Below are 12,391 nucleotides of genomic sequence, written 5' to 3'. Positions count from 1 at the left end.
CATTTAATAATGCTTTAGGAATGATAAAATCACTTCGGGTTCCGTTATTCTAAACAAAAATAGTCTAAATAACATTTGGAGAAAAACAAACACAAACAGTTTTGTCAGATAGCATGTGCACATCATAATTATTATGAAAGAAACGGGTACAACATGTACACAATTAATCTATTTTCTGATTTAAGATATATTGCTGTAGCTATTTTTTTTTTAGATTTTTTAAAGTTTTTACCCGAATTTTTTTGGTGTACTCAGTACTGGTTAAATCCAGGACTGATTTGTATCCCGTGTATCGGTGCTCTACGCCGAGCGCGTAAAAGAACCAAGAGGTCACTTCGCAAATAGCAAGTATATCTCTTGAATCTCATGTTGTTCTTTCAAGTCTTCTAATATCCGGATGTGACTGGTCATTTCTATCTCATGCCGCTTATGGTATTTAAACACTTTAAATCGTAATGGCTTCATGGCGGGGTCAAGCCATAATGCAGCCAACTGCGCAGGCAGACATTGACGTCACCCGCCAAGTTTGTTAATCAGAAATTAATTAGACTTTTGAACTAAACAGAGGCACTATTCTCATAAGCAGTGTTAATACATATGGTGGCCAATTACAGCCAGCAGAGAACTCTCCAGAGTAAAAAGGGACAATTAGGTAAAATTGTGTAAACCCTTTGGAGAGACTAGAGTGGCGTCACGGCGGGGTCAAGCCATATTGCAGCCAATAGGAGCAGGCAGTTAGACAATGATAAGCTCAAATAAATAAGCAATCGTACTTACAGCATTTGTATACACTGTGGATCTTCACATTTTCAGCAACATTATCGCATTCGTAACATCGTTGTTGTAGTATTTTGCTCCACAGTCTAGCAGTTAACATTGGAATTTGTTGATTATAATTCGACATGCCATATATTTGATACACTGTGATACGTAAGGATATATATATATAATTCTTAAAAGTCTAAAAACTTCATCGGAAAACTGAGAATCGTTGTAAAAGTACATATGATTTGGTAGATATCCGGTAGAAATTCAAAGGTAACATTTCTATCTTCAATAAACTGAAAATATCTTCTTAAGAATATGTTTCTAAAAGTACACTTTATGTCAAAATAAAAGATATAGATGTAAAAAAATAAACAGTTTCCTGATAATAACTGAATCGTCAAAGCCCTAACATAGACTGATATATATTTGATCTAGTTCGTATTTGAAATCTCTGGATTTTTAAACAATAAAATGCTTAGCTAATAAATTGCAGTAATATGGCTTTAATATTATTAGATTGTTCACTACTGTGAGTATCTATTGGTGACAGCTACTAGACTACTATATCGTATGGCGCTCACTTGAACAACGTAGAATAGATTCACGACTTGTAATGTTTTAAAACATATACCACAATCATGTTGCTATTACTCCGTCACCTTATATTTAAACACAAATGAGATTAACCAGACTAATCGCGGCACCCACTATTTTAAGACAAATTCAAGTACGCCCTGACTATCACAAATTTTCATTCTATTCTCACTCGGTCGTACTTTGGAACAGTTTGCCAAATCATATTGTCACTATTCCCACCCCTGACGCATTCAAGGTGGCTGTGGCAACCATTAAGCATAAAATAAACGTGCAATGTTTTTATCTTTTTACCTGTTCACCTATCACTCTTTATCATGTTACGTAAATTGCATTTTCTTTTATACCCCAGTTCTCCCTTTTCTGATGTTGATTTGCTTCATCAGTGTTTCATTTTTTCACTAACAAGCCGGCGCTTGTCAGTAACATGTCAGTAACACTCGGAAGCGGAGTTGACGTTAAAATTTACCGACATTAAACAGGGATAGATAAATTACCGCCTTTTTGATTAGTTGAATATAACCTATTTGTTCCTATTCGGTGTATACTTTTCCCCATGCACTGCACCAGCTTCCTGTTCAAGTGTGCGGGTAAACGAAAGAAAAACGTAGAATAATTTTCTAAATCATAAATTATTTTGCGGTATATTTTAAATGACACCTATTCAGTAGTGCAGAGCACATATTAATTTTGTGTCCGAAATGGATGTTGACCATGAGGACATTGATGAGGATATTGAACAGTTGAACAAAGTTCTGCAAGACGAAGATGACGAAGAAGGGGAAGAAAGCGAGGGTGAAATGCGAAGCCTGGAATTGGATGGTAAAATATTATATATTTGTTATTTTCTAACAGAAGTGGGCTTCTTTGTTATATAAATACGTATTTTGTTATAAAATAATGTCAGATATTGTGTAATGCAGTCATACGTCTGAAAATATTTTGAAAACATTTTGAAAGGGGAGGTAATAGAAAGAAAGAAATAAAAAAAAGTTATCCAAATTGTTGACTTAAAAATTTTATTTTACAAAACCTGCTAAACATTAAACTGAGTTGTGTGGCAAGGCATTTTTGATATATTTTTATATAATCAAATAGGTCAGGTATGCCGAAACAACACAGATGCTAGAAGCTGTTAATATCCGCAGTCCCTTTAAATTGCAGAATGTAGGGTTGGTGCAATTACTGTACCGAAAACCTGGGAAAACCCCATAAATTTTCATAAGTATACACAATAAAGTATTCGAGGTGGTTTGTACCCAGATTTAATACTTCATTGTGCTCATGGGTTGTATGCCGTAGTTGTTGGAGGTTGGAGAGGGGTGGGGAAATCTGAGGAGGAGGGGGGTGGGGGTGGCTAATACTCGAGAACCCCTTTCATTTTCATAAGTACATACAAAAGTTAGAGTACGCGGGGTGGTTTGTACGCAGGGATTTAATACTTCATTGTGTATGTGGGATGTATACCTTAGTTGTTGGTGGTTGAAGAGGGGTGGGGAAGTTGGAGGAGGGGGGGTGTGTGTGGTTGCAGAGCTATTTAACCGACTGATCAAAATAAGCTCAAGCCCTACATACTAGTAAAATAATTGCGTACTTGCTGGAATTCTGTATTTTTTATAGCTGTGCTTGTTTCAATTTCTTCAACCAAGTCAAGTGGTAATGCTAGAAAATAGGCTTGTTGAATCAGAAGCCTTATTTTGATGACTACAACTGTAAAAGATGTACATGTGTATTATTTAGTTCATTAATATGTAATTCAGGAGAATCATACACAGACAGAGATGGGTCAAGACCATCCACAAGTACAGATGTCACCTCCTCCTTTGTAAGTAAAATATTTACAATGAAATTATTGATATGTAAACAAAGTTTGCCAACCTCATCGGACTCACTATTCTATGTAGTACAGCCGAAATCCATTGGCTTGAACTCACTAGGCTTGAATTCCTCGTTGGCTCGAACTAGATAAAAGGACCGATTTCCTTAAACTGAAGGTAAACCTTTCGGCTTGGTTTGAACTTTCCAAGGCTGGAGTTCCAGCAAATGGGGTTGGACTGTATAGCAATGGTTATGGGTTTACCTGGGAGTTTTAAAAGTGAGAGTTTTTGACCATGCGAGGATTTCTGAGTAACTTATGGGGTACAATATATGGTTTATAAATACTAAAGAAAAAGGTTATTTTAGGCATCCCAGGGGGTGTCCCAGTGATGCACAGTAAGTTGGAACTAGTGGTCCCTGGCAAGAAAATTGAGTCAGGAGCTTGGGGTTTTCTATGTCAGGGAAATCTCTGTTTGTGATGGGTAAAACAATGCTTTTCATAGACAAAGTTAAGAAAATATTGAAAATCTACATGGTTTGGCTAAATCTGGCATTTATTTGCATTTCTATTTAAATTGAAATTTATTGTTCAACAGCCAACAACATCCATCTGTACGGACCCGGATGACATGTCTGTGCGGTTTGATTCATCCACCATCAATGCTGAGTCATGCCTGGCCATGAACAGGGCTTATCAGGAAGTGCTACTGGACACGCTCAGGCAGATTGAGATGTCCCTCGCAGAAAACAGGACCAAACAGGTAATAAAGCAATTTCTGAAATGATCTGTTATGATAGAGGTTTATTAATGAATGTACATGATATATAATGGTATCAAATTTAATTGAAAAAGTATTCATGCTTAGCATTGTTTCGTATATATGCAATTACTACTCATAAAAAAGCAAAAAAAGTGATTAAAGTGTCCTTTTGTGTTTCTGAAATGTTCTTAAAAGTGTCAAGGTGGATGGGGAGGGAGGGGCAATGGTTGAACACAGTGGTTGTATCCAATCACTCATAAAATTTTAAAGGATCAGAAATTATTTGATTTTATTATTACCGTAATTTTCTTTTTACATTTTTTATAAACAGTAGCATATAAAGAGATACTTGATGGAAGTTGAAATAATTACTAGCTTAAGGCAGTATACCTTATACATTTATAAGGCATATGCTTTGGAATGAATTATTGGTGAAAGGTCCCATTGTGTCGAAATGGCTCAAATTTTTTATCAGGCATTCAATGAAAATTAATTAAATTGGCTACATCTTGCAGAGCAAACTGCAGCAGGAGGTGAAAGATGCCAGTAGATCATCAAACTATGAGAAGAAAATGGCCGGGAAAGGGAAGCGATGCACAGAGCAGAATATACCATACTTCCGGGACAAGGATGGCTTTGTATGATATTTGTTTTGCGTTTCTTTTGCAAGAATGCTTTTAAATTTTGTAATAGTTATGTTACTCAAGTTGTGATGTAATTTTGAAATAAAGATTTGTCATAATACATATTTCAATGATCAGCACAGTTCTATTGTCGCCAAAGGAAGAATTTGAATTGTTTGCAGTCACTAATTATAAAGTACAGAAAATGACATTAATTTAATATACCATTTATAAAAATGGTATGTATAGTTATATCCATTGAAGTTGTTTACTTAATACCAATTTTCAAGTTGGCAAATTCGGTTGCATTGTTTATGGTATTGAATCTCAGACAATGTTGTTACAGTAACTCTGAGTTAAGCCCACTTAATTATCAAAATTCGACCAAATTGTCTGCTCTCTGACTTTACCAATTTATTTTTTTCATTCATTTGAAACTGAACTAGTTTTTTAAACGGGTACAATATCTTTGACAAGGTTGGTATCTGGCCTGATTATTTTTTAACTCATGAGTGACCAAATTCACCAGCCTGCTCTATATCTTGAGCATAATTTGTTGTAATATATGTGTTTTTAATAAGTTGATATCCATTTCTTTGAAGTAATTGTAAACATTTCCCATTTTAGTATCCACCAGCTAATGAAGATGTGAAGATAAAACAGACTCTGAAGGAAGACAAGACTTACGTTAAAGCCAAACCTGGATGTGAGTTTTGGGGTTTTCTATTACATGCATGCAGATACTGATTAAGTGCATACATTATCTATTTGTATCAACTATAACACTAGCTAAAAGTAGTAGATATTATGAAACCAAATGTTTTATTTCAAGATAACTATAAAATCATATAAGAAAAACATGTGTGCCTATGATATTCAACAAGGTATATGAGTTAACCATATGATATATGCATGTACAAGATTTACTATCGTTTACTTGATACTCAGGAAATTGTTAATACAGGATTTCTGCTTGTGTCTACGTATTGAATATGAATTAAACTGCATGTCTACAATGAACTATATTTATACAGGTAATTTTTAATTTATGCAGAAATATAAAAATATGCTTAATATTGATAAAAAAGTTGTTTATATTGGATTTATTGATTGTACTAAATTAATTATTGTTGCACAGGGTCTAAGACACAAAGGCAAACCTTGATAAGTGCAGTGAAAGAAGATGCCATCCAGCAGCTGGTTAGGCCTCTTCTAAGCAAGTAAGTTGTTTGTTAAATGGAAATGTACGGAATAACTTGAAGCATTAAGTTTTTTGTGTTAACATTCAAATGCCTCATGTTTACAGATTGGAGGTAGAGTCTGAGAAAGCCAATAAGTGTAAGAACAAGGAGGAGATAGATGCCAGCAAGACTCGAATACAGCACCTTTATGACGAGGTTAATAAGAAACAGTAAGTGAAAAACTTAACAACATTGTTTGTATGATTTCTTTAGTCTTATCTAAAGTTAATGTCAGGTTCCTGTAGTCAATTTTATATAAAGTGTTTGCCATTATTGTTAGAAGCACTCGAGCAACTCTGAAAATGAAATGAGGTTCTAGGATATTTTGCCAGGAGAGTTCAAGCCAACAGGGTTCCACTGTACCAGGTCTCATTTGTAGATCTTGTATTGAACAGATTATTATTTTGGCCTAGATGAAAGCTTTTACATGCTGATGCTGATAACAATGCCAAGGCTATGACATGATTTCCAATTGCTATTCTTCGGAAAACATATGAGCTAAAAAGACAGCTTAATTGACTTTTGAATGTACTCTATTGAAACTTGTGTAATTTATATTAATATTTCAGGAAGCTGTCTGGAAAAGAACTTCTGAAACTGTTTGACCCTGACAAGATAGACTTCATGAAGATCTCGGCCACCAATGTAAGTGCAGTACAGCTGAGCCTACAGCCAGTAGTTCACAGTGATAATTATTTTACAGTGATTGTGAAGAAAATTATGTAACTGATGTTAACTCACTCTCGTTGGCAGCATGATCTTGTGTGTGAGTGTAGTCTTGTTTGTGGGGGGGGACATGAGTATTCCAAAAATCTCCAATTGCCCAGCTTTGTGACCACCAGACTGGGTGAGAAGTAAATGATTTAATCAGACTTCTTGTATAGTCCTTTATTTTAAAAAAGCTAATATATGTCCGTTTGATATATGGTGTTCTTCTGCTAATTATGCCCTTCTGTTTCAGAAAATGTGTCCTATCTTTTAAATTTTACTGAAAGGCAGGTTGCCTGATAGCTTTTAAATCCTTCGAAAGAGGAGGTATTCTTTTAGCTTCTAAATATTTCTTTAAGAGACATATTCTTTTAACTTCCAAATCTTGTCTAGAGGGGACATAAAAAATCTCTCTCAGTTCAGAAACAAGTATTATTCAAAAGAACGTTAGAACATGTTGCTGACAATGAATGCCTTTATCTAGCCATTTTGGGTATAAGTATTTGGATCTATATTCGAGAAATTTATAGTTAAAGTCGTCCTTAAATTGGGAATAAAAATTCAGGATTACACATCAAAATCCAGAATTCTTAAAGATTCTGAAAAATTTTGCAATTGGGAATTGGTCTGAATGTCTGACCTATGCCAAGAAAAAAGTCTGCACTGTTACAGGCCAGAATTGGCAAAAAATAATGGTTTAAGGACAAGACTGTATGTACCAGGAAAAAATGTTATTATTGTTTTATACACTTGTGACTATTTAGATGAAGGGGAAGTATGATGCCACTGAATGTGAGAAGATGTGGCGGACAGTACTACAGCCAGGAATTAACAAGGAAAAATGGTCCGAAGATGAAGATAAGAAATTGGAAGAGCTTGTAGAGAAACACAACATGCGAGACTGGAAAGCTATTGCTGAAGAATTGGGGGTAGGCTTGACATTTTTTTTTCAAAATTGCCACTTTTTTTAACATAACATTAAAATATTGTTATCAATGATTGTAGGGATTGCTACCTTTGAAAGGCCAGGCGTCATTTATTGTCATTAAGGCCAGCATAGAAACAATTTAACATGTCTTTTTGGCGGATAGAAGACATTAACTTGCACATCTTCCTTTTCAGACGAATAGAACACCTTACCAATGTCTGCAGCATTACCAAGAAGAGCACTTTGATTATGACCAGAGGTAAAGCTAACTTGGAGGCTCTGCAAACTTTCTTTATTTTGCACTTTATGACGCTTAATGATTATATCTTTCAACTCATTGAATATTTGATGATTTTATTTGCTTGACAGTGTTCCTACTTGATGGGTAAACAAAAGTCTTTTAAAAGCAATTGAAAAAAGAGTAGGAGAAAATTATGTTTGTGATGGTACTAGCATGATCATAACATCCTAAATAAACAAGGACATACATCAGATTTTGAGAAAAAGGATTTAAGTCAAAGTGTATTTTTCCACCAGAAAAATGAGTATATTACTCCCTGACCTTTTTAAAGAGTATTCATGGATCTTTCAAGACTGTTTATATCTTGATTTTGAATGCATTTTTACACACTTATACCAATCATTCTGGTATCTTATACACATTAATACATATTGAAATGAGTACCTGCATTCAAGAAATTTGGTATGAACTTTAATTGTTGTCAGTTGGAATCAAATCATCTTGCTGGAGTTGGCATAAATTTGTACAAATAAGTGATTTCTTTGTTTCCAGTCCTTGGACCGAGGCAGAGGATGAATTACTGAAAGAAGTGGTCGAAACATGTAGATACGGATCAGGAGTTATTCCATGGCCACAAGGTATGATGGTAGTGTAGATAGTGGGAAAACACTTTGATAATATTTTGAATTCTTGAAGATACTTTGAAAATTATTATAAATCATTCAAATCACTGAATTAATGAATCAAACGAACATTGGGCTCTGCTTGGTTTGCTCTTGAATGGATGTGTGCTGCTGATAAAATTTTGTTAAGAGCTATTATTTCAACATATATTGGTTTGCAACAGGCTCTTGGTCACAGAATACATTCAATGTCCCCCCTAAAAATTTAAGAGTGTCTCTTACCTAGTATCTATACATGACTGCACAATTCATGTGTTTTATACAGTTGCGTACTACATAGAGCGGCGAAGCACCAAGATGTGTGAAATGAGATGGTCCAAGGTTGACCCCTCATTAACCCATGGCAGGTGGACAGAGGCTGAAGATATGGTAAGTGGCTAAATTATCTGTTTTCTACACTTAACCTTGGATAATTGATTAACCATTGTTAAAAATACAATACTGGTCTTGTGATTTAGTTTGTTTTTAATGTTATATGATTCCCCATAACAACCTTTATTAGGTTTCAGGAAAAAGAAAATGTCATGAAAAAAGTATCAAGGCAAAAACTTTCTTTGCCTCTTTTTGCTTACCCATTTTCCATGGTCTAACAATATCCCATAAATACCAAGTCATTTCTCAATCTTAAATCATATAATCTCTTCTCAGAATAAAGTGATTCAAAATCTTGTATGTGTTTTACGATTTTTTAAAGTGCATTCTCTCATAGATTATGTTAATGAATACCCTTTGATCATTGAAGCATGGTTCAAAATAATAATAATAATAATAAATAACCAACATTTTTGCGATGTTTTTTCAGGCCCTCCTGGCTGCGGTTCAGCTGATGGGGAATGCCTGCGACTGGAACGTTATTAAGGATTTTGTGCCTGGCAGGAATGCTATGCAGTGTCGAGAGAGGTAATGCTATGCAGTGTCGAGAGAGGTAATGTGACTGGGTATACCTGTCAACAAGGACAATACATGTATACAGCTGTGATGATAAAGTTTAGGATTAATCCAGAATTCATGATTCAGAGCTTTCAAAATCAGCTTACTGTATGTTTAAAAAAAATTCGGACATCAGCATTAAAAATAGTAAGAAGTACCCAGAAAAGGATGTAATATATGGCTTTTAAATATTTTAACAGGGCTCGAATCTGTTAACTATGCTTGAGGCCTGATAAGGAGAGAATGTTTTAAACTGTGCGCTGTTACTCATGTTGGCAACACAGATGAGAGTTCACAACCTCTTAAGGAACATATGTTTGAGGTCCTACACATGTTTATGATGATTGTGTCTTTTTCTTCTCCAGGTTTTTGAAAAGTCTTGACAGCTCTGTGAACTTTGACCACTTCACTTACACTGAGGATAGGATTGTTCTTCAGTCTTACAATGATTTAGGAGGTATGCACAAACCAATAAGCATCATAGATTAAACCTAAAAGTTAAGGGTAAAATCGGTTGTCCGGTTAGCGCAGTGGTTAGCGCACTCGCTTCCCACCTAGGCGACCCGGGTTTGATTCCCGGCTTGGGGGCATGTGAGTTTCTCTGCCTAGAGGTCACCAAGCCGGACAAGTGGGTTTCCACGTACAACACAAGACCACACTCTCGCGTAAAATCGTGCCAATGAGAGTGATTAATATAATGTTGTAATAACTTGTTTCACAAGTGTTGTAAATTAAATATGTTTAAACTAAAGGTAAAATTTGAATGTTTCCCATTCAATTTTGTCAGTATATCTACTCAGGTAAATTGCCATTACTGTCAATGATGTAATAGAGGCCTGTAAAAATAACAAGAGGTTTGATATTAAATGTAGGCTGCAAATAGTTGTGTACAATAGGTGGTTGCACATTACATGGTAGATCAGTTTTGCAATGAAAATATTCAAATTTATAATACGATCAAAGTTAATTAAGTTAAATAAAAAAAATCCACTTGATTGGCTTGGTGACCACAAACTCAAATGCTCCTAGCTCAGGAACCGTCTTGGGTCACCTAGGTGAGAAGCGAGTGTGCTAACTACTGCACTAACCAGACTTTTAATTTGCATCAATTAATTTGCAGCTGAATGGGCGACAATAGCCGGCAGATTGAAAGGTCGTACAGACTGTATGGTACAAACCAGACACAAACGACTCATGAAGTGGAAAGCTATGTACGAAGAGTTCATGAAACTCCATGTAAGTTGGCTGTAATTCTTTGTTTTTATTTTCATTCTATATACATGCATGTAGCCCAAGTGCTTAATTTAAAACCTGGTATAAATCTCATTGAGATTCATTTCCCTTGAGAAATAATTACAGACAACAAAATGTTAACCTAGCCCTTTTTTTCTTCATTAAAAATCCTTCATTGAATGATTATTTTTTTTACTTTTATTTGTTAACTATATAAGTATAATTTTTCCCCCAAAGATAAAAAGATGTCATTAGTATTTATTGGATTAATTTTTGAACATCTTTTGTTCGGTTGGCTTGAAATATGATAACCAGCGAGTCTTAATACATTTGAAGATTACTGTATCAATATATTTTATTTTATTTTTCAGAAACCTCTTCAGAGAAAAATCTTGCACCCAGCGTTTTATATTGATAAACACAACACTGTAAGTACCACTATCAACAATCAGAAGATCAAATAATCACAAAAACAAACAGTTCCAGGATTAAAAAATATTCTTATGTTTTCAAAGGGAATTTAAGTTGTTTGAAAAACATATTTACCGTAAAAGGATACAAGTTGTAAGTTTTGCGTATGTATGCATCACCAAAAAATTACATATGTCATGTTTAATAGCAACATGTATCAAATTAATGACCGCATATTTTAAGATTTTGAAATAATTTTTCTAAAGCAAAAGTACTTGAATCTCGAATTGTATCTATAGCAAAGATTCCCGTAACACCCTGTGAGCAGGCTGTATAGTGTTTTTGTCTATAGATTCCTGTCAAATAACTGTCAAAAGTTCACGGATTTCTTCTAGAAAACACCTTATATTTCTGCATCTTTGTTAGTTCCTTCTGGTTTAGAACATATATGTGAAAAACTAGTTATTTTACCCCTTTAATGTAGTGGTGTGGGCTATATAGGAATCACCTTGTCCTGTCTGTCCGTCCTAGGACATCTGAACATGTCTACCTTTCTTCATTACTCCATTTTTGAGGTATTGACTTATACATATCAATCTCAATGAGGAGAAGTGCAGTACAGAAAACCATAACTCTGCAGTATTGTTTTAGTTATTGCCCGATGTACTGGTAGTCATGCCGTGGATTATTATAATGCAATGAAATTGAACTAAAAACCTGCCATGGAACTTGACATGATAACACCATTCAACATGCATCAAATTAGATGTTAAGATTGGCTTAAGGAGATTTTAGAATGGCACTTGATAAAAAATTAGCAAAATGGTGGCAAGGCATAGCATCTGTTTTCCTTAGTGTTAATTTGTTTTTTCATCAAGAAGAGGAGGAACAAGGGGAATCGTGGAAATACAATCTTCAAAACAATATATGGTTAAAATTACCTTTTGAAATTAAGTCTTTTCCATACAGATACAACTGCGTAACCTCCCTGGATTTAAGAAGGCCACACCAAGGACCTTGATCAGTAACACAACTAAAAGGAGATATAAACAGACAGACGAGGGGGCTAAGAATAAACAGACAGACAAGGGGTCAAAGGATTTGATTGGTGAAGCTAGGAAACTTGTAGAGATGGGCACTGAAGGATATGAGGAAATGAAAGATGCTGAAGGTAAGGGCAGTTTAGTTTTATGCTTAAGGACAGAGAAACATAATTTGTTAGATTCTAACCTGATTCAGTTAGGGAAAAATAGCGTAGTTTGGGCAAAAAGGGGAATAATTCTAACATGATTCCTATAATTTTCAAATAGTTTTTAAACTTTTATACAGCAAACCTATGTTAATATTCATGAAAGGCATTATATTGCTACAATTTCTCTGTAAATGCTGCAAAAAAAATTGAATAATTAAAGGTTTCTTTTTACCTGGGCAGGGGAAAAAGATATACTTTTT

The 12,391-nt window shown here is 34.8% G+C and overlaps 1 protein-coding gene across 1 annotated transcript in view; it reads left to right on the top strand.

Annotated features, from left to right (window-relative positions):
* The first annotated feature begins 1,940 nt into the window (after window positions 1-1,940).
* LOC128224576 (kinesin-related protein 4-like) overlaps window positions 1,941-12,391 on the top strand; it is a 32,091-nt gene continuing 21,640 nt past the window's right edge. Inside the window, exons 1-17 of the mRNA XM_052934481.1 lie at window positions 1,941-2,184; window positions 3,123-3,187; window positions 3,777-3,941; window positions 4,457-4,579; window positions 5,192-5,270; window positions 5,703-5,784; window positions 5,871-5,975; window positions 6,375-6,450; window positions 7,278-7,442; window positions 7,636-7,700; window positions 8,235-8,320; window positions 8,631-8,734; window positions 9,168-9,265; window positions 9,661-9,752; window positions 10,416-10,531; window positions 10,900-10,956; window positions 11,909-12,110. Of these exons, the coding sequence (XP_052790441.1) occupies window positions 2,064-2,184; window positions 3,123-3,187; window positions 3,777-3,941; window positions 4,457-4,579; window positions 5,192-5,270; window positions 5,703-5,784; window positions 5,871-5,975; window positions 6,375-6,450; window positions 7,278-7,442; window positions 7,636-7,700; window positions 8,235-8,320; window positions 8,631-8,734; window positions 9,168-9,265; window positions 9,661-9,752; window positions 10,416-10,531; window positions 10,900-10,956; window positions 11,909-12,110 (1,801 nt within the window). The 5' untranslated portion in view covers window positions 1,941-2,063. The remainder of the gene's footprint in view (window positions 2,185-3,122; window positions 3,188-3,776; window positions 3,942-4,456; window positions 4,580-5,191; window positions 5,271-5,702; window positions 5,785-5,870; window positions 5,976-6,374; window positions 6,451-7,277; window positions 7,443-7,635; window positions 7,701-8,234; window positions 8,321-8,630; window positions 8,735-9,167; window positions 9,266-9,660; window positions 9,753-10,415; window positions 10,532-10,899; window positions 10,957-11,908; window positions 12,111-12,391) is intronic.

This window comes from Mya arenaria, chromosome 17 (assembly GCF_026914265.1).
Source record: "Mya arenaria isolate MELC-2E11 chromosome 17, ASM2691426v1".
Classification (NCBI taxonomy): domain Eukaryota; kingdom Metazoa; phylum Mollusca; class Bivalvia; order Myida; family Myidae; genus Mya; species Mya arenaria.
Note: the sequence above shows the minus strand (reverse complement) of the source record. Positions and strands in the feature narration are given on the sequence as shown.